Source organism: Grammomys surdaster, unplaced genomic scaffold (genome assembly GCF_004785775.1).
Source record: "Grammomys surdaster isolate TR1022 unplaced genomic scaffold, NIH_TR_1.0 371, whole genome shotgun sequence".
Taxonomy (NCBI): Eukaryota; Metazoa; Chordata; class Mammalia; order Rodentia; family Muridae; genus Grammomys; species Grammomys surdaster.
This window is the reverse complement of record NW_021604790.1, coordinates 3,140,694-3,163,967: the sequence shown is the minus strand read 5'-3', so window position 1 is coordinate 3,163,967 and position 23,274 is coordinate 3,140,694. Positions and strand designations below refer to the sequence as shown.

The window sequence follows — 23,274 nt, the reverse complement described above, 5'->3', positions numbered from 1 at the left end:
GCCAGTAGATGGCGATTCTGGGACCCGAGAATAGCTACTTTTAGCGTGGGAAGCCTGGCTGTCGGTCTCGGCCAAGTGACAATGTACGATCAGCTCTCTACCCCTATCCAAAGCTAGTGCTTGAAGGCCACACGGACACCCCACCCTTTGCATTCACAAGGGTGCATCTAACGCTGCACCGGCACCCGTACAAGGAGGCTTTCCACGGGCTGACGTCATCAACACCTTGGCAGAGTGGTGTGCAGATCCCTTGACCAAGAATGGAGTGTCGCTCTCGGGTACCAGGCTTCTTAAGCTTGGAATCCCAGAACTATAGCTTCTGGAACTCTAAACTGGGTCTCATCTTAGTCTTCAGATCGGTTAGCTGCAAGACCTCTACCTTTGAGAACTGGCTATTGGCCCGGAGCCCGGAGGTTAATTCATGACGTCACTGCCCGAGCCTCCCGCCTCCATCTCTGTGCAGCTCTGTTCCAGAATTCTGTGAGCTTCCCCTGCTCCGGGACCCTGTGCCCCGGGAAGATCTCCTATAGATCTTTCCCTTGTCTGGCTCCCGAAGGGACCCGGCTAAGGTGGATGGACTAGGGTCCTGAGTCTTAACGCGTCAGAGTTCCCAGAAAAAAGTGTCTGCGCCGGAGGACAATCCCATCCCTCCGGGGTACTCAATCCCCTTCAACAGGGACTCTGGCCACTGGTAGAGAGGAGATCCGGGGACCTCTGGGGAAATGGAAAGACCGACTCACTAGCAGAGGCAAACGCGTAGACACCGGGGCGCACAGCTCCAGGCCTGGGGTCCCGCAGGCGTCTAGCACCGCCCCAGTTCGACCTCGCTCCGCCCACTTCCACCTCGTCCCTCCCTCTCTCCCTCCTCCCGAGGTCTCCTCCTCCTGACTCTTAGGGCGCCGCTAAGTTTCTTAGCTCGGGACCGCGTCGTGAGCTGTGTTCCCGTTGCCCCGTTCTCACGCACAGATCCGGGGCCTGGCCCTGGGCCCTTCGAGACCATGCTGTGCGGCGGCTGGAGAAGGAGCCGCCGCTCCTCGGAGGAACCCCGGGTGTCCGCCCAGGTCGCTGCGCCCCTCGCTTTCTCGCCCTCACCCACGTCGTCGGACAGCAGCACCAAAAGGCCTGGGCTACGGGCACTGAAGAAGATGGGTCAGTGACACACAAAGATGGGTCCGGGTGGGCGCGCATTGTCTCTAGGGACAACCTGGAAGGAGCGGGGTGTACGGGCCAACTGGCTTCCCAGGGTGCTTGGAGTTGGGGAGGATCTGACCAGGAACACCAACACTGTTCCAGTTGGGGTTCACACCTGGAGTCATCAGACTTCCAGGCTGTTTCAGAAGGCTTGGATGCCGCCCCCCCGCCCCCCCACAACCTCGTGCATACTCACCAGGAGGCGCCCGCGGGGCCGTGCTGGAGTGAGAATTTGGACTAGGGGCATGGATAGGGTCGCTGGAGCGCGCGGAGACGGCGTGAGAGATAAGCTTGGAGTTAGGTTGGGGTTGTAGCTCAATGGGTAGAGCTCTTAGCGCATATGACAACTTACTGTTGTTAATCTCCTAGCACTAGAGAGGTGTCAGTAGGTGGATCAGAAGTTCAAGGTCATTCTCTGCTACACAGTAAACTGTGTGTGTGTGTATGTGTGTGTGTGTGTGTGTGTGCGTGCGTATCCCAGCCTGGGATATATGAGACCCCATCTCCAAAAAATTTGGGGTGCATTCACTTCTTTCCCTAGTGCTACTTGAGGTCTGTGGGTGTCTTAATAGCACCTGCTGTTCCTGACCCGGAGGAGCTGTTTACAGATGGCCTCTGGGAGACTCTAGACACCCAAGCCAGTCCTGTAACCCTCAGGTTATCTATGCCAGCAGTAACAACAAAGCCCTGGCATGACCGGGCCAATGGTGTGAAACAGTCCGGGTTCCTACTTCAGAAATGAGGGAAGTCACTAGTCCTCAAGGAGCCCTAGAGTCAGCCCAACACTGCTGTGGTTTGCAGGTGTGGTGGTAAGATCACCTTCCTGAAGTAGGTGTCCTGATCCCCATTTCACGGAGGAGGAAACTGACTCAGACATCAAGGAATCTTGTCGAGGCCACTCAGACTGTGTGCCATCCCTATTGACACTCTCAGAATCTCGGCAAAATGGGACTCCCTGGGCTTGAACCAGGAGCCTCAGTGAAAGCATTTTATAAACTGTAAAGTGTGGGAAACCAAAGCTGTTTATTGGTACTGCCAACCTGGTGACAGAACTCGGGGGTCCCAGATGCCAGCCTTGGCTTCCCTCTCAGCTGTCTCATCTTCTTCCTCATTCCACCGGGATGTATAGGATGCCCTCACTGTGGGCACTGTGCCTGAGGCAGATCATCCTCCTCCTTCCATGCCTAGTCATCCAAGAAGTCAATATTTACCTACCACCCGACAACAAACAGGGCACACACGGTCCTGTCCGAAGAGAGCTAAACAACGCAGTACTGCAGTCAGAAGATGGACCTTGAGGGAAAAGAGTCAGGGAGGGAGGGGCAGACTGTGATGCTGGGGAGGCAGAGAAGACCCCGCTGAACCCCAGAGCCAGATGGAAGGTTGTATGGAAAGGAGAGAGGTAGCCAGACTCCTTAGGGTCCCTCTGAAGTTTGGATGGTGGTAAGGGTCCCAGAAGTCCACTGGAAGGAAACATAGCCGTAGAGAAGCAGATGGGCTAATAGGGTGGTCAAATAGGGCTGAAAGGAGACAGGGGCTCATGAAGAGGTATTGGGGCTCAGGTGTGAGTGGTGCAGGAGAGGAGGACACACAGACACCAAGAGGAGACAGGGTGGTGGCTGTCTAATATGAAGTCAGACGTCTCTGGCTAGAGGTGGCACTAGTGAGGTTGGCTGTGTAAGATGCCCTGCCACGCAGGCAGGACAGGACTCTCCGGAGAAGCAGCCTGAGCCATTGGTCCCTGGGGGGTCATGGATGTTGCTGGGGACAGAGAGGAAGCTGTCACACACCAGCTGCCTTTTTCTCCTGTGGCCATTTGCTGAGCCCCATCAGTGGCCACGGCACTAGCCCAGGGGCTGAGGCCACAAACCAGGACATCTGAGACTTGCCCTAAAGGGACATAGTGTAATAAGAAGACACTTGTGGACACGTAATTAGGGAGAGCCCAACTGAGTGTGTGTCAGCTGAGTGTTGCTGCACGGGAGCTCTGGGTAGCTCATCCTGGAACTATGTACATATCAGCATGTCATCTGTGCCCTTCCTGTCACTGGCTGAGTGACTGCTGGGTGACCATACTGAGTGTGTAGGGAATGCCACTTCTTCAAGCAATGCTGATCCCTGGGGTAAAGCAGAAGCAAACTCAAAATGGCTTAAACCTAGACCTGTCTGTCATTCACATAGCTTCCCTCCTAAGATGACCCTCACCACCCAGCTCAGGCTAAGAGAAAACAGATCTTATTTCAGGTCAAGGAACTGGAGCAGGGAGTATCTCAGAGGAGCCGGAGGGAGGAAAAGGCCTGTGGAACCACAGTAGGGGGAACCAGGCCAAGGACGGGGGTGGTGGTGGGGGAGGCATCTGCAGCTCGGGGGGGGGGGGGGCCGGGGCCAGGCCAGCTATTCAGAGAATCAATACCCTGAGCATTCTTGCCCACCGAGCTTACCTTAGACTTCACCCTGTTTATTTCTTAGCCATTCCTGGGACAAGTGCCTTCCTCAGTGACAGACCGAATGTGACAGGATAAAGCCATTAAGGGACCCTGGCTGCCTGCCATCACAATCACGGTTCCAAGGGCACACTTTATTGCCACAATTAGTGAGTACTAACACCTTCATACCATCGCTCTGTGAGCCCTGTGTATCCTCTCATTTAGCGCTTATGGTCATGTGAGAGAGATGATGCCACAAGTGTCATTTATCATGAGGTAACGGGCTCAGAGAGGATTCAAGGCTAGAAGTAAGCCAGCTGTGGTGACCCATGCCTAGAATTTCAGCCCTGGAGAGATGGAGAGGCCAGCCGGTTGTACAGATTGATTTCTAGGCCAGAAATGTCTATGTATCCATCAAGGCCCTGTCTCAAAACAAAGCAAAACAAAAAAACTAGAAGTGATGGAGAGATTTGAATCCAGGTGGTGTGGTCCGGAGTCTAGGCTCTGTTAAACACAGGGATGAAAGAGAAGCTCGTCATGAAAGGACCTGCTGTTCCTCAGATGTGTCTCTCTGGGCTGCCGATGAAATATAGGATGCTAAATTTAAATGTCAGGTAGACAAGAAATAATTTTGGATGTACATATGTATCTTATCTCTAGAAAGTGTATGTAAATTAATAGCCATAGTTATATATAATTCGGGTGGGGGGTGTCTGAGGATGGACCTCAAGGCTTTGAGCATGCTAGACAGGCACCGAAGAGCATTGGAGCCCTGTGGGATAGACTTACGTTAAAGAGGGGTTTGCTGTTTATCTTAAATTCACATGTAAAGGATTCCCTTCGTTTTTTTGTTTTTTGTTTTTTTTTTTCTCCCAGCATCCCATTCAGCTCAGCCTGTCTGAGCCTGTGAGTTTAGGCTCCACCCAGACCCCTAATCCTCTCGGTGGGCAGAGTGCTGAGTAGGCATAATCTTGTTCCCATCTTCTGTGTTTGCTTACTCCTCCGACAAGCACCCCTAGGTGAGGAGGCTTTCCCTATGGCCCGTCCAGGATGTCCCCTGCTGGGTGAGTGGAACTGGCCTGGGGTGGAGAGGGCCTGAGGGGAGCTTTATGAGACCTTAGGCCTAGCAGGTGCCTTGACTGGGTGGTAGGGAGGGCAGGGCCGCCCGGAGCCTCCCCACCTCACCACTCCTTGACCCCGTTCATGCCGGTTCTGACCCAGCCAAGCCCAGAAGGTGCCACACCCTCAACTCCCTGGTCTACAGGCCTCTGGAGGGAAGCCCCGCCTCCCCTTCCTGCTTTTCTTGATTTTCCCAGGAATGTTATGGAAAGTATTGAGCACTCCCTCTCTCTCTGGCTTCTGTGTAAGGGTCAGCTGGTACAAGGAGCTGGGCACCCTTGGTACCTGGGACAGTGGGGCTGGAAGGGCTTAGGGCAGGAAGGTCATTGGAAACATGGCTACGGTGTGTCTTTTCCAGCACTGCATGGACACAGCCACTAGGAAAAGCTGCTGGCTCCCACCCCCCTCACACACACTTTGGCAGGAGCAGTTGACTGCCCTGTTCGTGCATGTCTCACATTCCTGCCAGAGCCCCGTGTGCTTTTCCTGACTGATAGTGCAGTGTACGCAATGGTACACACACACACACACACACACACACACACACACACACAAACACAACCTCCCCATGCCGACCCACCTTCCTCCTGCCCAACCCACCGGCCTAGACAAACACAGAAATACACTCCTTCCCCATTATATTCACACCTGCTCTGCACACACCCCTCTGTTAAATGCTCAAAACCTCACAGTCCGTCCCTACCAGTCTACACCAGCCTCTGCTCACTACGAAGCCCCTGCCTTGGGTATCCACAGTTTTCAGCAGTGCTCCTATCTGTGAGTCCTTCCTAACTGAGCGCTGTGCATTTTTACTGCTTCTTCCACGGCGTCGGTTCTGGCTTAGACAACGCCCACCCCTTAGCTCCCAGTTCTGCTCAGCTCCACCGCCTGGTTAGCTGCTCTGTGCCTCCACCTCAGCAGGTTTACTGAGATAATTCATGTTCTGTATAATTCAGCTACCTAGCATACAGCCTAGCCAGAAGTAGCACATACCCGCAGTCACAGCACTTAGAAGCTGATGCTGGAGGATTGCTGTAAATTTGAGGCTGGCCAGGGTATGTGAGTTTCTGTTTGGGGGTGAAAAAGGCTACAGTAATTTTTGGTATATTATTAAAATTTTAATAATTGGGACTCAGTGAGGTAGCTCATCTATAATCGCAACTCTTGGGGAGCTGAGGCAGGAGAATTGTGAGTTTAGGGTTTAGTCTGTGTCTAGACATCTTTTTTCAAAAACATGTGAGTGTGTGTGTGTGTGTGTGTGTGAGAGAGAGAGAGAGAGAGAGAGAGAGAGAGAGAGAGAGAGAGAAAGAGTTTTAGGCCTGGAAATATAACTTAGTGACACAGAATTTTTATGCCTGAAGCCCTGGGCTTGAAGAGGGAAGGAGAGAGAGAGAGAAGAGAGAGGTAGAAAGAGAGGAAGAGGGAGAGAGAAGAAAGAGAAGAGAGAGAGAAGAGAGAGTGCACCTTACATGGAGGCAAACAACTATAATCTCAACATGCAAGGGGCTAAGGCAAGAGTTCAGGGCCAGCCTGGGCTATACATAGAGTTCCAGACCAGCCTGGGCTATTCAGCAAAGAAACTTCTCCAAACAATAAGACAAAACTAAAATAAAAATGAAACGCCAGGCTAGTATCGTTAATGCCAGGACTTGGGAGTTGGAGGCTGGAGGTTCGGGAGTGGAAGGCCATCCTTGGCTGCAGAGTAGAGTTGAGGCTAGCGTCTAAGTGGTCGGCCCCTGGCATTTCTGCTCACTTGATATGCAGCTGTCATTTCCTAGTTCCAGGGCTTTCTGTAGCCCCGCACAGACACGGTGTAACTGTTAGATGCTAACTCCCCGTTTCCCCTTCCAGTGGGAAAGACTGCTTTCTGTCTGTGAAGCTTGTGAAGCTGCCTGCTCTGTGTCTGTCATGTGATCTGTATCACTTGGGGACCCAGTTTCTGTCATTGACCATCAGGCTTCACGGCTCATGGCGCGGCATGTGCCGGGTGGAGCAGATTTGCTTTCATCATCATTATCACTGTCATCACCATTAGAGATATAGTTTTGATAGTTAGCCCAGGTTGGTCCTTTAACTTCCCATAATCTCCTGTCTCAGCCTCCTGAAAGCTGGCATTCCAGGTGTGCACGTGGCACGACCGCTTTCCTCTGTCTCTATGCCATGCTTGCTTCTCCAGTCATCTTCCCACCTCTGGCTCTCCATCTTCCTTTCCCACCCCCACTCCCCACGCCCATTGTTATTTAATGAGTGGTGCCCCTCCCACACAGTTGAGAGTGGTTGTGGGCCCAGCCCAGGATCAGGTAGAAATCCAGTCTCAGTAGGATGCGGAAGGCAGGCTTGTGAGCCTGTTCGGGGCTTGTAATTTATGAGACATCTGTGGGGTTGGGCCTGGCTGGATTTAACATCTGTTTCCTGGTGGTCAGGTGGAGAGCCAGTACACAGTACACAGTCACTGCCCTAGGTCTGGGTCTCCTGGCCTTGCCCCTTGCTTTTGATGACCCTGCTGGTACCCCAGAACTCTCTCTCCCTCTCTGTGCTCATGGCTTAGGAGTGCCCACCTGGGACCCAGCCCCTGGTCCAGCTTGGTTATACACCCTCACTTATGTACTCCGTTTGACTTTTCCTTTTTTTCCTTCTTGGTTGGGAGAGGGTCTCAGTCTATAGCCTAGGCTGGCCTCCAATTTGGTAATCCTCCTGCCTTAATCCTCTCAACTGCTGAGATTTTTTGTGTGAATCACCACACCTAGCTCTGGTTGGCTTTTCTATAGGTGTGTGGGGTAAGAGTGGTCGGAGACCTGTGACACTAGGGTGTGACTTGGGTCGGCTTTTCCTTCCCAACAGACTCTATAGAGATCAGGGGTAGGGATAGGGGTAGGAGGCCCTGTCATTGTGGAAAGCTCCTGCAGTGGGAGCCCTCAGGCTTTATGACTGCCAGGCTCAATCTCAGTGGCCTGTTTGCAGAAGGCTGGGGACAAAGCAGGCCCGCTGTGACTCACCTCCATTTCCGGGCTTAGTCACTCCTCAGCCCCCTCCTCACCCCCCTGGGCTTGGCATCAGAGGACTGGCCCAGTTAGGGGAGGTGACCTCAGCTAAGGAGCCTTTCCAGACTGACTGGGTGAAGGAAGGGTGAGTCCAGCTAGCTTTGGTACCAGGCTTGGCGGCGCCATCAGTGCCCCTGTATGCCCTGCCCCTGTCCCTGTTGTTTCTCTGGATCAGATAATTCAGAATGCCTGAATAAATACGATAGGAAGGGGTTGGGGAGAGGGGTGACTCCAGTGATCCCTTGGCCTGGCTGCATGGAAACAGCATGTCAACCCCTGTCCTGACACTTTGGGGGAATGAAGGGGAACCAAAACTGAAGGCCACAGTCCTCTATACCTTGAGAGGCCCCTGGGACTGTTATGGTTTCCCCAGGGAAACCACAGATACCTAAGGGAGGGCAGCCCCAGAGACCCTGATTTTCAGTTATAATCACCCTTAAGCTGTAAGGTAAATTTGGGGGCTGAGGAGACAGTTCAGTCAGGAAAACGCTTGCTCTGCAGCCTACATCAAAAGGCAGCTGTGGTGGCTCCTACCTATAATCCCAGTGTGGAGGAGGCGGAGCCAAGGGTATGGGGCTGGCTAATTAGCATATGCATAACATATTTGCACACACATAAGCACTTCTGCAGATACGACCACACCCTCTGCTCAAAAAGCCATAAAGTACAATTTTAAAATACAGATGCTCAAGTGCCAGCTCATGCCTGCTGAGTGGGTATCTTTGGGCCCGGGAGAATCTAATACACAGCTAGGGTTGAGACCTCAGAACCCAAGACATCAGCTCTGAACTCAGGAAAGACTGGGCTGGGCTGCTGGAGAATGTAAGGCATCTGCTTTGGCTTCAGAATCTTCCCAAAAACATTAGCTGGAGCCAGGCTCTGGGAGACAGATAAGAAAGACTTCATTCTAAGATTGGGCCTATTAAAGTCTCCTGAGAGTCGGTATAGCATGTTGTTTTTGTTGGTGGTGGTATTGGTGTGTGCTCGTATGCTGAATGAAGATGTGGATCTGGGTGTGTTTGTTCACCTTCACGCATGCTCAAATGCCAGAGGCGAGGGTCCTGCTCTCTCTCTCTCTCTCTCTCTCTCTCTCTCTCTATCTATCTATCTATCTATCTATCTCTGCCTTATCTCCCCAAGACCGGTTATCTCTAGGGACCTGGAGCCTGGCTGCTGGTCAACAAAGCCCAGCAGTCTCTCCGTCCACCTCCCGAGGCACTGAAATCACAGGTATGCGCAACCACTTCTGGCTTTGATGTGGGTTCTGGAAATTTGAGCTCAGGTCATCCAGATTGAGCCACAAACACTCTTCCTGCTGAGCATCTCCCGCCTTGTTGGGTTTTGTTTTTTTAGATGGTTGGTTTCCTTGAACTGACATCCCTTCTGCCTCAACTCCCCAAGGATTGAGTGGGATTGGGGGAGATGGTGTTTACAGGTTTGGGGCATATCTTTAGATTTTTTTTTTATTCCTCTTCCTCCTGTGTTTAAGAAAAGCAATCAAACAAACAAATCAAGGTCTTACTATGTAGTTACAGCTAGCTTAGAATTTGACATGTCGACCAGACATGGCCTCAGATTTCGAGATTGACCTGCTTCTGGCTTCCTGAGTGCTGAGATTAAAGGCATGCACCACCATGCCTGCCTCTCATTTGTTTTTATGATTGATTTTATTTATTAAATGTGTGTGTGTGTGTGTGTAATGAGTACTTGAGACTCTTTGGAGCTGGACTTATGAGCCTGGAGCTTCCCCAAGTTGGTGTTGGAAACCAAATCGGGTGTTCCAGGAGATCGGTAGGAGCTCTTCACCATCAGGCCGGCCGTGTAGCTCCATTTTTATTTATTTATTTATTTATTTATTTATTTATTTATTTTTTCAAGACAGGGTTTCTCTGTGTAGCCCTGGCTATCTTGGAACTCACTCTATAGACCAGGCTGGCCTAGAACTCAGAAATCCACCTGCCTCTGCCTCCCAAGTGTTGGGACTAAAGCGTGCACCACCACTGCCCAGCATGTAGCCCCTTTTATTTATGTTTAAAACAGAGTCTCATTCTATGGCTCAGGCCAGCCTAGAACTCTGTAGCCCAAGCAGGTCTTGAACTCAAGGCCTTCTTCTTGCCTCAGCCTCCTGAGTTCTAAGATTACAGGTGTGAGCCACCAGGCCCAATCTTTTTAAAAGAGAGTGGGGTTGGTCAAAGAGGGTAAATGCTCCTTGGTGAGGACAAATCGAGGAAGGCTTTCTGGAGGAGGTAGTACAAGAGAAAAAGAAGCGGGTTTGGGGGGAAAGACAGACAGACTCAGGTCAGAGTTTGCAGTTAGTCAAGCAAGAGCCTTGGAGTCACAAGACAAACCCAGAATTGAAGCTTCCTGAAAGAAAGGTGGGTGGGTGCGGTAACTCTCACCTGTAATACTAGCACTCCAGAGGCCGAGACAGGAAGATTGATATAATTTGAGGCCATCATGGGCTAACCTAGTGAAACTCAAGGCAGCCTGGACTACAGAATAGACCATGTCTCAAAGAGAAAAAGAATTGGGGGCAGGGGCAATGGGGGTGTTGCAGCCAGAGAGATAGCTCAGTGGTTGCATCCAGGCAGCGGTGGTGCACGCCTTTGGAGTCAGAGGCAGGCAGATTTCTGTGGGTTCAAGGCCAGCCTGGTCTATATGGTGAGCTGCATACATAGTCATAGTGCTACATACCTTGACGCAAAAGAAAAGAAAAAAGCAAGAAGGAAAAGAAAAACAGAAAAGAGACAAAAGAAAAAGAAAGAAAAGAAAAGGGAGGAGTCACGTTGTTGTTTGCCCCACTGTGGTTTTGGTTTTTTGCTTTTTCAATTTGATTTAGTTGCCAATATTTAAAAAATGTGGTCACTTCCCATCCAGATGCAAATTCCTGGCTCTGGAAACTCTGGGCCCTTCTCCACTCCTGGATGTCCCCTGTCTGAAGGGTGTGGGCTCTCCAGTGAGCCTGGTTCCCTTCTCTCCTCATGTCCCCTCTGGCAGTAACCCTTTGGTGTCTTCCTTTGTCTCCATAAGGGTTCCTGAAGAGCTGGCCTGTGCAGGCTCTGGTCTTTGAGCTGGTGTGATCTAAACTCTCTGGGGCAGGGTAGGGTAGGACAGGGCAGGGCAGGGCAGGGCAGGCTCTAGTAACCTGGGAGTGTTGGATTGTGCAGCAGGTATTCATGTATTCTCTATTTTTCAGCTGGAAAACAGGCTTAGAGCAGCCTCAGGCTAGTACCACCCAGGGTGGGAGGTGACAGGGTTGGGATGTTATCCCACAGAGCCTTTTGTTTTGTTTTTTGTTTTTGTTTTGTTTTTTGTTGTAGTTGTTTTTTTGTTTGTTTGTTTCGAGACAGGGTTTCTCTGTGTAGTCCTGGCTGTCCTGGAACTCACTCTGTAGACCAGGCTGGCCTCGAACTCAGAAATCCGCCTGCCTCTGCCTCCCAAGTGCTGGGATTAAAGACATGCGCCACCACCCCCGCCCGGCCCCACAGAGCCTTGAATGTAAATTCTGCACGCCCCTTAACTCCCACTGCCCAGGGAACCAGGAGGAGAAATATGGACTCTGGAGAAAGGCCCTGCAATGCAGCGTCCCAGGAGCCTGGAAATGAGCCACACGGGACTCCTGCAGTCCTTAACCTGACCCTCCGGAGGCAGAGTGGCCCCTACTGCTCCTGCAACGGCTTTGGGAAGGCAGAGGCAAGGAGCTCGGGTTGTAGCAAAATTTAGGGTAGATAACAGTGTGACTATTTTCCTGATGGCCGAGAAAGTTTCACATTAAGGAAAAGGCTGTCGGTGGCCAATTCTGAGCTTGGAGGCTTTAACAGATTTTAAAAATTGTATTTACATATTTACATATGCATGTGTGTGTGGCTCAGAAGACAATTGGCTGGAGTTGGTTCTACACTCTCATCTCGTGTGTGTGTGCGTGTGTGTGTGTGCGTGCGTGTGCGTGTGTGTCAGGAAAAGAACTCAGGTTGCCGAGCCCGGCAGTGGTGGCGTTCGCCTTTAATCCCAGCACTTGGGAGGCAGAGGAAGGCGGATTTCTGAGTTTGAGGCCAGCCTGGTCTACAGAGTGAGTTCTAGGACAGCCTATACAGAGAAACCCTGTCTCAAAGAAAAAAAAAGAAGAACTCAGGTTGCCAGGTTTGCAGGGCAGACATTTTACCCACGGAGCCATCTCACCAGTCCTTGAGGTTTTGGTGGAGGCGGCTGCAGGAAAGAGTAATCTGCAGTGTGATTTGAGATCCAGGCCCTGTGTTTGGGAACTGCGGAAACCACAGTATGCAACTGTGAGCAAAGGACCTCCTACCCTACTGGTCAGCCTGGAAGGGGTGCTTGGGACTGCAGAGCTTCAAGCAGGTGACAGTGTGGCTTGTTACAATGAGAGCGTGCAGGGGGAAGGGAAGTCGGTGGAGAAGCTCGCAGAGGGCCTCCCCCTCCCCCACATCCTCCACAAGCTGGGGGACAGTGCAAAGGACAGATGGACATGGATGCTACCCTGCACAGCCAGGCCCAACGCCCCATGTTTCCCTGCAGGCCTAACAGAGGATGAGGATGTCCAAGCCATGCTACGGGGCTCCCGGCTCCTCAAGATCCGCTCACGCACGTGGCACAAGGAGCGGCTGTACCGGCTGCAGGAGGATGGCCTGAGCGTGTGGTTTCAGCGGCGAATCCCCCGGGCGGCTTCGCAGCACATCTGTGAGTGGGTCAAGGGTGGCGCGGGACAGGGCGATGGGGACAGCAGAGGGCGCCTTGGCTGACGTCCGACCTTGCCTTGATCAGTCTTCGTGCAGCATATCGAGGCTGTCCGGGAGGGCCATCAGTCGGAGGGCCTGCGGCGCTTCGGGGGCGCCTTCGCGCCTGCGCGCTGCCTCACCATCGCCTTCAAGGGCCGCCGCAAGAACCTGGACCTGGCAGCACCCACTGCGGAGGAGGCGCAGCGCTGGGTGCGAGGGCTGGCCAAGCTGCGGGCGCGCCTGGATGCTATGAGCCAGCGGGAGCGGCTAGACCAATATCCTGCCGTGCTTGGAGGGAGGACCTGTCCTTGGAGAGCTCCAGGCCTTAGACAGTTCCTGGTGTTCTGAAATGGGGTGGAAGTTCCTTCTAACCTGGCCTGAGCCTCTAAGCAGGAGAGGCACTGTCCCCACTCCAGGGAGGAAACAGGGAGGCTGAACTCTGTGAAGACACTGCCTTTGTGCTCTGGGAGCCCCAAGGCTAAGAGAAAAGTACAGTCCCTAATCCTGAAGCCTTCCTTCACCACTACTGATGACAACCCGTTAGTGAGAGCCAAGGGGTCTAGTCTATTGCTGGTTTATTTCCTGAGCACACACACCTGGATCCATTCCTATCTGCACCGGGCCGACTCCGACCAAGACAGTAAGATGAGCTTCAAGGAGATCAAGAGCCTGCTGCGGATGGTCAACGTGGACATGAACGACATGTACGCTTACCGCCTCTTCAAGGTGACCGCCGCCCCCAGCCCTGCTCTGGCCTGCCCTCCCTCAGCGGCTGAAGCTGAGCTCTATCTGTATTTTTGTTGCTATTTTTAGATAGGATCTTACTAGGTAGTCCAGGTTGCCCTTGAATTTGTCATCCTCCTGCCTCAGCTTATGGAATAGCTGGGATTTCTAATAGGCACCATCAGGCCTAGCTACCTCTCCAGTTGTTGTTGTTGTTGTTGGGTTTTTTTGGTAGGGAGCCACCTCTCCCTACAGAAAGTCCACACCTGAGCTGGTTAGTTAGTTTTTTCCAGCCAGGTGTAGTGGGGCACGCCTTTGATCCCCAAGACTCTGGAGGCAGAGGCAGGTGGAGTTCTGAAAGTTTGAGGCCAGCCTTATCTATATAGCAAGTCCCAGGCCTGCAGAGACTACGAAGTAAGACCCTACTCCAAACAAATAAAAACACTTTCCCATTCCCCGGAGCCACGGGACCAGAACTTTATATGATGCTGAGAGGTAGTGTGATACCTTCAGAGCCATCTCGTCCAAGCAACAGAGTCGTTCCCATGTCTCTTGGGCTGCAGGGCACCACTTGTACATGGCTTGCACGTGGGAGCGTAGGGAGACACACTGGAGTGCACAAGTGTGCATGGTTCTCCACAGTGAAGGACCCACACCCACACCTTGTGTGCCCGTGTAAGAGCTCTGGGGTGCACAGGTGACTCCACCTGTGCATTGATTGTGGGACATGGCAGAGACATGTGTGGATGTGCATGTGACCAGCCTGTCACGTGTGCCTGTGTTCCGGCCCTCCTGGCTACTCTGAGAATTTATTTCATTCACATCTGCTCACTGACTGGGTGTCTCAGGAAGATAGTAAGTATATGGAGAGGGATACTGTGGCATAAGTCCTGCCTCCCAAGGCCACCATTTTGTCCCAAATCTTGATCTTGATCCCTGACAGGTGGGGACTTAGGCTTCCTAAGACTCTGTCTCTGAGTTCACCCAGGGGGTGTGTGCTCAAGGAACTGAAGTTTTGAGAAACAAGATTTGCGGCCTTTCCAGTTGTTAGGGTCATGGAGCGTGTCAGTTAGGTTCCCAGGAGCAGCCCCTCCTCTGAGCCCCGCCTCCCTATTCTCTAGGAGTGTGACCATTCCAACAACGAGCGGCTGGAGGGGGGCGAGATTGAGGCTTTCCTACGGAGGCTGCTGAAACGGCCTGAGCTGGAGGAGATCTTCCACCGGTACTCGGGTGAGGACCGGGTGCTGAGTGCCTCTGAGCTGCTGGAGTTCCTGGAAGACCAGGGCGAGGATGGTGCCACCCTAGCCTGTGCCCAGCAGCTTATCCAGGCTTATGAGCTCAACGAGACGGGTGAGTAACCACAGTTTAGTCTTGATTCCAGGCAGCTCTGGATTTCCAGCCAGGAAGTTCTGCCTTCACTGACTGTCCCAGGCTGGTCCCCTCTCCTCTTCTAGGTATACATGTATAATATGTCTGCCCCTCGGGGTTCTGTGGAAGATTAGAAGGCATGGTGCATGCAGTCAATCAGCAGCCTAGCTGCTCTCAGTGAGCCATGGGTGCTGTTTGAACCTGGACATGTGCCCCTGCCCCCAGGTAGCCCCACCCTCTCCTCTTCCCTTTAGCCAAGCAGCACGAGCTGATGACGCTGGATGGCTTCATGATGTATCTGTTGTCGCCTGAGGGGGCTGCCCTGAACGTGGCCCACACGTGTGTGTTCCAGGACATGGGTCAGCCCCTCGCCCACTATTTTATCTCCTCTTCACACAACACCTACCTGACTGACTCTCAGATCGGAGGGACCAGCAGCACTGAGGCCTACGTTAGGTACAGGGGTGGGGGTGGTCTCATGGCGCTCTACTCTGAGTTTGCTGGCTGACCCTGCCCACTGGCCTGCTCTGTGGCACACGCACATTTTGCTGAGCCGGCTGCCTGTCGATTGTAGGGCTTTTGCCCAGGGATGCCGCTGTGTGGAACTTGACTGCTGGGAGGGGCCAGGAGGGGAGCCCGTCATCTACCACGGCCACACGCTCACCTCTAAGATCCTCTTTCGAGATGTGATCCAGGCTGTGCGTGACCATGCGTTCACGGTAAGCCCCTGCGACCTGACGCCCAGCCCCAGGGCCTTCCTAGTGACCCCCTGCCCCTCCCATGGCCAGATGACCTTTCCAGAGCATTCATTCACTAAGAGCTATGAGAATAACAGGTAGGGAGGTAAAATAAAGCTAAGTTGAGTCCTCCTTCCTCCCATCCTCACATCCTCATGGCTAACAAATGTATTGACATCACCCAATTTCCAGGAGAAAACCTTGGGGCTTAGGGGAGGACAACTTAGTCCCGACTTCTGAGTGTACAGCTCAGGTTGAGAAATGGGACCTGCATATGCTTTGCAGTCATCAGGGTACCCAACCTCACAAACGACAGCATCTGCCACGTCACCTCACCATGGTCAGCGCCATTAACCCCGAGTGAGCATATTTATAAACAAGTCATTGCCGCAGCTCCCAGTCTCCCAACAGTCCGTCCGCTCCCTGAGACCAAGCTGTGACCGCTGGCATTTCCACACACATCCTGGTGCCAGCATGCCGCATGCCTTACAGACTTGGTCCCTTACAGTGGGTTTTCACACCTCTGCCTTTGCCTGCCTGCCTCGAAAGAGCTGACCGGCATGTGTAGGAGAGGGGCCAGCAGAGAGTGGATTCTGAGGTGTTACCTGTCCCCCCACCCAACAGTTGTCCCCGTATCCTGTAATCCTATCCCTTGAGAACCACTGCGGGCTGGAACAGCAGGCTGTCATGGCTCGCCACCTTCGAAGCATCCTGGGAGACATGCTGGTGACACAGGCCCTGGACTCCCAGAACCCCGAGGAGCTGCCGTCTCCTGAGGTGATGCTCCCAGACCCACAGCCTGGGAGGTGGGTCCGTCTGACTGGGACTCACCCCCATCCCCACTCGCAGTACCCCTCTAGTCCAGGACCCCTCATCTCTTTCTGCCTGGATCTTTTCCTGCTCGGTTTAACTTGCATCTGTCACCCAGCTGCCCTTGTGGCTGCCCTCTGGTTCCTCATTCTTGACCATACCCGCCCAGCCTGTCACTTCCTGGGCCTTCTATGTCTAGCTCTGCCTGGCCTGGTTTGTGCCCCTTCTCATAATGTACCCATGGGCCCAGCCACTAACACCTCCATGTCCTGAGTTGACACTACCTCGGCCTAGATCTCCTTCCCAGCCATCTGCTCAGGCCAGCTGCCACCTGCTTAGGACAGATAAGTAGGGCTGGATTGTAGGGCTCAACAGTTCAATGGTTACCCAGGATGCATGAGGCTGTGGGTTCGGTCCCTAGTACTGAAAAGAAAAGGGGGCGGAGCTTGCTCCCCACTGATCCCACCATTTATCTAGAAGTAAGCATCTTCCAGATTTCGTGTTTGTTTGTTTTGTTTTGTTTTTTGTTTTTTTAAGACAGGGTTTCTCTGTGTAGCCCTGGCTGTCCTGGAACTCACTCTGTAGACCAGGCTGGCATCCAGGTTTTTTTTTTTTAAGATGTATTTATTTTATGTATGTCAGTACACACTGTCGTTCTCTTCAACCACACTAGAAGAGGGCATCAGATCCCATCACAGATGGCTGTGAGCCTCCATGTGGTTGCTGGGAATTGAACTCAGGACCTCCGGAAGAGCAGTCAATGCTCTTAACCGCTGAGCCATCTCTCCAGTCCCCCATCTTCCAGTTTTTTGTGTGTGAACTTTTCCATATATTCACACACCTGTGTACACAATGGTTTTCTCATTTATTTACTTGTTTCATTGTTGCTGTTATTTTGAGACAGGACCTCATATAGCCCAGGCTAGCCTACAACCCTTTATGTAGCCGAGGATGACATTGAACTTTGGCATTACACGAGTGTGCTACCATTCCTTATCCATTCCCGGTGCTGAGGATACAACTCAGGACACGGTGCATGACAGGCAAGCACTCTGTCAACTGAGCTACTGTCCCAGCCATGACTGGCTTGTATTCTTTAGTCCAGGCTGGACATCAACTTGACATCTGGACGGTTGTGGCACAGAGGTCTTTATTGAGACAGAAGGATCGAGAGACAGAAGCTAAAAACTAGGAATCGCAGCGTGCATCTGTAATCCAAGCACAGGAGGTAGTAGAGGAGGATCAGGAGTTCAAAGTTACCTTTGGCTACCTGTGAGTTGGAGGCCAGCCTAGGCTACATGAGACTGTCTCGAAAACAAACAAAAAAAGGGTAGTGTAATTATCCGTGCTGTAGTCATGTCTTCTGCGAGAGATCTTTTTGCACTGGGCAGTGACATCGGATACCTTTAATGCCAGCACTTGGGAGGCAGAGGCAGACGGATCTTTGTGAGTTCCAGGACAGCCAGGGCTACATAGAGAAACCTTGTCTCAAAAAAATAAACACACACACACACACACACACACACACACACGCACACGGAAAGATCTTTTTGGAAGCATGCTCCTTCCCTGTGCCTCTGAGCTGTGAGGCTGCTGTGTGGCACTCCCATGAATGACACACTTTCAGCCACCCTTCATCAATGGCCTCGAGGTAGGATCACTTTTCCTGTTAGAAACACCACTCAGTCCTCACCGCCAACCCCCCGCCCCCCCATCCGTACCAGCCTCTCACAGAGGAGGCTGAGCACCCGGCTGAAGGGCCGCCTGAGGGCTTCACCTGTCTGCCCTGGCCTCTACAGCAGCTCAAGGGCCGGGTCTTGGTGAAAGGGAAGAAGCTGCCAGCTGCTCGGAATGAGGATGGTCGAATTCTGTCAGACAGGGAGGAGGAAGATGAGGAGGAAGAGGAGGCAGAAGAGGTTTTGGAAGCTGCAGAGCAGAGGAGGCGGGTGAGTGTGTCCTGCAGACTGGGTCAGCAGGCTGCATCCTGCTGCAGGGTGGGGCAGCAGAGAAGGTCGGGAAGGCAAGGGAGGTGGGATGGGGGAAGGGCTCTCGAGCTAAGTGATCCCTACTGAGTCTGGTTCCCCAGGCCAAGCAGATCTCCCCAGAGCTCTCAGCGCTGGCTGTGTATTGCCGCGCTACCCGCCTGCGGACCCTGGAGCCCAGTCCTGGCCCACCTCAGCCTTGCAAGGTTGGCTCCCTCAGCGAGCGCAAGGCCAGGAAGTTCACCAGGGAGGCAGGTAGGAACCAGACCGTGGATATCTGGGGACAGGAGAGCATGGAGCCCTTCAGGCTCAGGTGGTAGTGGGTGGAGGATGGGTATCCTAGAGTCGTTCTCAAAATTTCAGAGGGCTTTCAGAGGGCTGAGGACATGAGGAGGACCAGGTAAAGACTCTCCCTTTATGAGCGCCTGGCTTTGGGCTAAGTGTGAGTGGAGAGCCACTAAAGGGAGAGGTTTGGGGTTGCCTTCACCACAGTCATCACCAAATGGTAGTCAAGACACTGGCTAGCCAGTCAGGCTAGTGCCAGGGGCTAGTGGCGCCTGGAGGGTATGAGATAGGAAGGCTTCCTGGTTCACGAGAACCTGGAAGATGTCTGTGATGTCACTGCAGAGGAGGGAGGAAGCAGAAGAGGAAGGGACTCCAGACAGGAGAACATGTCATAGGAAGACCCAGGGGCATGGCTACTGCAAGAGTTCCAGGAACCCAAGGCATGGCTGGGGGTGTGGTCAGGGTGAGTGACAGGGACTGGCAGCTCACTGGCAGCGTCCGGTGTAGGCGGCAGTCAAGCATCAAGGGAATGCAGTGCCAACCTGTGTGGCTGCCAGGTGTCCCTGCCCCTCTCTGGTCCTCACACGAAGGTTCTCACCGTAGGGCAGAAGAGAGAGGGAAGCTGGGGTGAGGTGTGTGTGTGGGCGGGGCTATAGGGCCTGGAACCCGGCCGGGGCAGAAGCCTGGGTCCTATCATACTCCTGTCCCAACTCTGCCCCAGGGCCCAGCTTTGTCAGGCACAACACTCAGCAACTGACCCGAGTGTACCCACTGGGGCTGCGGATGAACTCGGCCAACTATAACCCCCAGGAGATGTGGAACTCGGGCTGCCAGCTGGGTGAGCGGGGCTGTAAGCAGGGAGGTCTCTGGGCGGGGATGGGCACTTCAGCAGGGGCAGCCACACAACCTTCTAGAAGGTGGGAAACTGGTGTTTGAAGGGCTGTCTGAAATGCAGGTTCACTTGTTCTTGGCAATGTGGAAGTTACTTTTCGTTTTGTTTTGTTGAGATACGGTCTCACTATGCAGCCCTGGCTGGCTCTATGCTCATCAGCCTCTGTCTCCCCAGGGCTGAGATTAAAGGTGTGCACACCATGTTCAGCAAAAAGCACATTTTTCTTTTCTTTCCCCTTTTCTTTTCTCTTCTTTCCTTCCTTCCTTTCTTTTCTTTCTTTTTCTTTCTCTTTCTTTTCCTTCTTTCTTTTTTAGACAAGGTCTCTGATTGTCCTGGAACTCACTGGGCAGACAAGACTAGCTTCACCTGCCTCTGCCTCCCGAGTGCTGAGATTAATGGCATGTGCTACAGTACCAGGCCAAAAGTTATATTTCTGAGGGGGATACATGACTATAATCCTGGGAGGTAAAAGACTGGAGGCCAGTAGCTCATGGCCATCCTTGGCTACTTAATAAGTCTGAGGCCAGCCTGGGCTACATGAGACAGTTTCAAAATACCTGAAAGATAGTTACCTGTTTTTGTATGTTCCTGTGTGTGCAGGCATGTGCACGTGCATGTAGTCCAGAGGTCACATTGGGTATCTTTTCAGATCTCCAGCTTTTCATGTAGGAGTGTTGTTGCTATGTAAGCATCTGCATCACACAGATGCCCGTGGAGGCCAGACAGGGCACCGGACTCTCTGGAACTAGAGTTACACACAGCCGTGAGACACTGAATGTGGAAGGGGTTCTGGGAACTGAACTCAGATCCTCTGTCCCCAGCTGCTAAGAGTCACTGCTCCCTCACCTTAGTTTGTCAGACAAGGTCTTTCACTACCCTGGAATTTGCTCTTTTAGCTACACTGGTTGACTAGTGAGCCCTAACCCTCACCCAGAATCCACCTACCTCTGCCTCCACAACACTGAGCTCAGAGACACACACTGCTATGCCTGGCTTTTCATAGGTTCTGGTGAGTCAAACTTGGGGCCTCATGCTTGTCCGGCAAGCCCTTTGTCCCCCAAGCTGTCTCCTCAGCTCCCACAAGTTAGATCTTTCTGAAGGTAGAGATAAACAACTGGCTGGGGGGTGGGGGTGGCACATACCTGTAATCCTAGCATTCAGGAAGCTGAGGCAGGAGGGTTATGGATTCAAGGCCAGCTTTGTTACAGAGGCTAACCTGGGATAACCTGGGATATGATGTCAGACTATCAAAAGAAACAAAACTAGCAAGAAAGGAATTCAAAACCTTTATTTCCACATACAGGCGCACACACGAGCTAGCGTTCTCTCTCTCTCTCTCTCTCTCTCTCTCTCTCTCTCTCTCTCTCTCTCTCTCTCTCTCTCTCTCTCTCTCTCCTGACAATTCTGCCAAGTAAATACTGAGATGAACAGATGCTGGGAGACAGAGCCCAGCCAAAGGAGACCATGTTCCCTTTGGAGGTAGATAACAGCAATGCCAAGCTTTTTCAGGCCTTGGCTTTGACCCAAGGGTTGGGGGTGGGAGTCTTTGTCATCATATCCCCCCTCCAACCCCAGTTTGCTATTCTTGAAGAAATGCAGGGAGGAGGGGACCCCAGGGAGGAGGGGACCACATGGTCCACTCCTCAATAGGTCTTGATGGGGACAGGGCATTACCACCTAGAGGAGTGGACACTGGGCTGGCCCTCTGTCTAGCCTGGCTTTTCCTGAGTCTCTAGTGAAGACAGCGCCACTAAGATTCCCCTGTTCAACCCTGTCGTCTACTCCACAGTGGCTCTGAACTTTCAGACTCCTGGTTACGAGATGGACCTCAACACAGGGCGCTTCCTCATAAACGGGCAGTGTGGCTATATCCTGAAACCTGCTTACCTCCGGCAACTCAACACCACCTTTGATCCTGAATGTCCTGGACCCCCCAAAACTACTCTGACAGTCCAGGTCAGTAGTCTGGTCCAAGCTGCCACTTCAGGTCAGGGCTAGCTCTGGGGTGGCGCCAGTCTGAGGGGGAAGGACAAGGGAGGCCATGAAAGAGCCTGGCATAAGGGCAACCCACATGTGGGCGTTTGTGCAGGAGGGTCAGGGTCAGGAGGGTTTGTGCAGGACAAGGGACTCGGAGCTCCAGAGAGCAGAGGGTGGGTATGGGTCCCAGCGGGGCACAGGCAGAAGCTGTCCTTCCTTCCTCCTTCCTTTAGGTATTAACGGCCCAGCAGCTGCCAAAGCTCAACGCAGAGAAGCCTAACTCAATCGTGGATCCTCTGGTGCGTGTGGAGATCCACGGGGTGCCCGAAGACTGTGCCCACAAGGAGACAGACTATGTGCTCAACAATGGTGAGTGAGCCCTGTTGGCAGGGTGGGGCGGGCCCTGGGACCAGCAGACCCTAACTACCAGCCCTGTACCCCAGGCTTCAACCCCTGTTGGAAGCAGACCCTGCAGTTCCAGCTGCGGGCCCCGGAGCTGGTGCTGGTCAGGTTCGTGGTAGAAGACTATGACACCACCTCCCCCAATGATTTTGTGGGCCAGTTTACACTGCCTCTCAACAGCCTGAAGCAAGGTAGGTGGTGGGGAGTGGGGAGGGAAGAATAGGGTGGAGTTCCAGCCTCTGACTTCCGGCTGCCCTTCCCACAGGGTATCGCCACATCCACCTGCTGTCCAAGGATGGAGCCTCGCTCTCTCCAGCCACACTCTTTGTGCACATCCGCATTCAGAACTCTTGAGGGCATCACTGACTAGCATCCGCAGGTGCTGGTATCGTGGCAGAGCCCTCTCTGGAGCAAAGGACCATGGGAATACCAGCCCCTCACGCCAGATCCCTGTCCTGGTCACCGGGTGCTGAGCACATCTGGGTGCTGAGAGCTGTTTGGTCAGTGAGACAGGACTGTGATTGGTATCCTGTCCAGTGGATCTCAGGAGCCTCCAACCTTTGGGCACTGAGGTGGTCTCAGATTCCCTGGTCTTCAACTTGAGGAGCAGGATGCGTGTCCCTCTGCCCTCCAGCAGGGCCATCTTAGTCTCCATCCCCCCAAAGGGCACAGCCACCCACACTGCCTCCCTTCAGGGTGAGTGGTGCCCCCAGAGCCTCCTCCCCCTCAGGCTTCTCTGGCTTCTCCTTAGCTTCCTGTCTCAGGCAGCCGGGGGACAGGTGAACGCTGGGGAAAACCTGGCAGTAGGTTTGTAACTTGTGTCATAGAAGAGCCTTGGAGAGGGCAGAAGAGGAACTATTTTAAAAAATAAAGAAAAAGTGTACCTTTTCACTTTATCCCCCAGCCCCATGGGGAGAGGGACAGGCCAGCATGAGGGCCTCTCAGGCCTCTCCTCCCAGTGGGATTTGGGTTTTGTCTAAGACAGCCAGAGCTGCTACCCATACTAATTTATAAGGTTTCCTCCTCTGCTACACACACACACAGACACACACACACACACACAGACACACACACAGACACACACACACACACACACACACACACACACACACACACACACGGCCTTAAATGGAGAGGGAGAAGGCCCAGCAGGGCACATTCCAATTCCAATGACAGGGCCTAGCAAAGCAGCAGGGTACTGCCGCAGTGACACTGAGTGGCAAACACCAGATCTGAGCAAGTCCTGGACTCCGACCATCTTAATGGGACTGTCAGGCTGTGAACATTTTAGGTTCCACAGGGCAACAGTGTTAGCAATAGGCAAGGACAAACCCATTTTCCCATAGGGAGGGTGTCTGGGGGTGGGGCTAGGGTGGGTCTGCACTGGCTCTAAGCCCTATAGAAACCAATGCCTGAGGGTAGGGCATCCAACCTGCCATCCCAACACCCAAGCCAGGAAGTGCTAGCTTCTCCCTGCTTTCTGTTCTTAGGGAGAGGCCTTTACTTCTCTGATGGATTTGTGTGTTTAAAAAAATGACCATGATCTGTAGTGGCTAGGAGCATGGGCAAAGCAGGCGGACTGCAGCCT

At 53.0% G+C, this 23,274-nt stretch overlaps 1 protein-coding gene across 1 annotated transcript; it reads left to right on the top strand.

Annotated features, from left to right (window-relative positions):
• Positions 1-932: 932 nt before the first annotated feature.
• On the top strand, positions 933-23,012 carry Plcd3 (phospholipase C delta 3). Its single transcript, XM_028780537.1, has 15 exons — positions 933-1,149; positions 12,311-12,472; positions 12,557-12,785; positions 13,098-13,236; positions 14,355-14,583; positions 14,856-15,057; positions 15,176-15,320; positions 15,963-16,115; positions 17,948-18,094; positions 18,235-18,385; positions 19,137-19,253; positions 21,097-21,263; positions 21,518-21,653; positions 21,728-21,877; positions 21,952-23,012. The coding sequence occupies exons 1-15, from the start codon at positions 999-1,001 to the stop codon at positions 22,038-22,040; spliced, it is 2,367 nt and encodes a 788-aa protein (XP_028636370.1). The 5' UTR covers positions 933-998; the 3' UTR covers positions 22,041-23,012.
• The last annotated feature ends 262 nt before the right edge of the window (positions 23,013-23,274 follow it).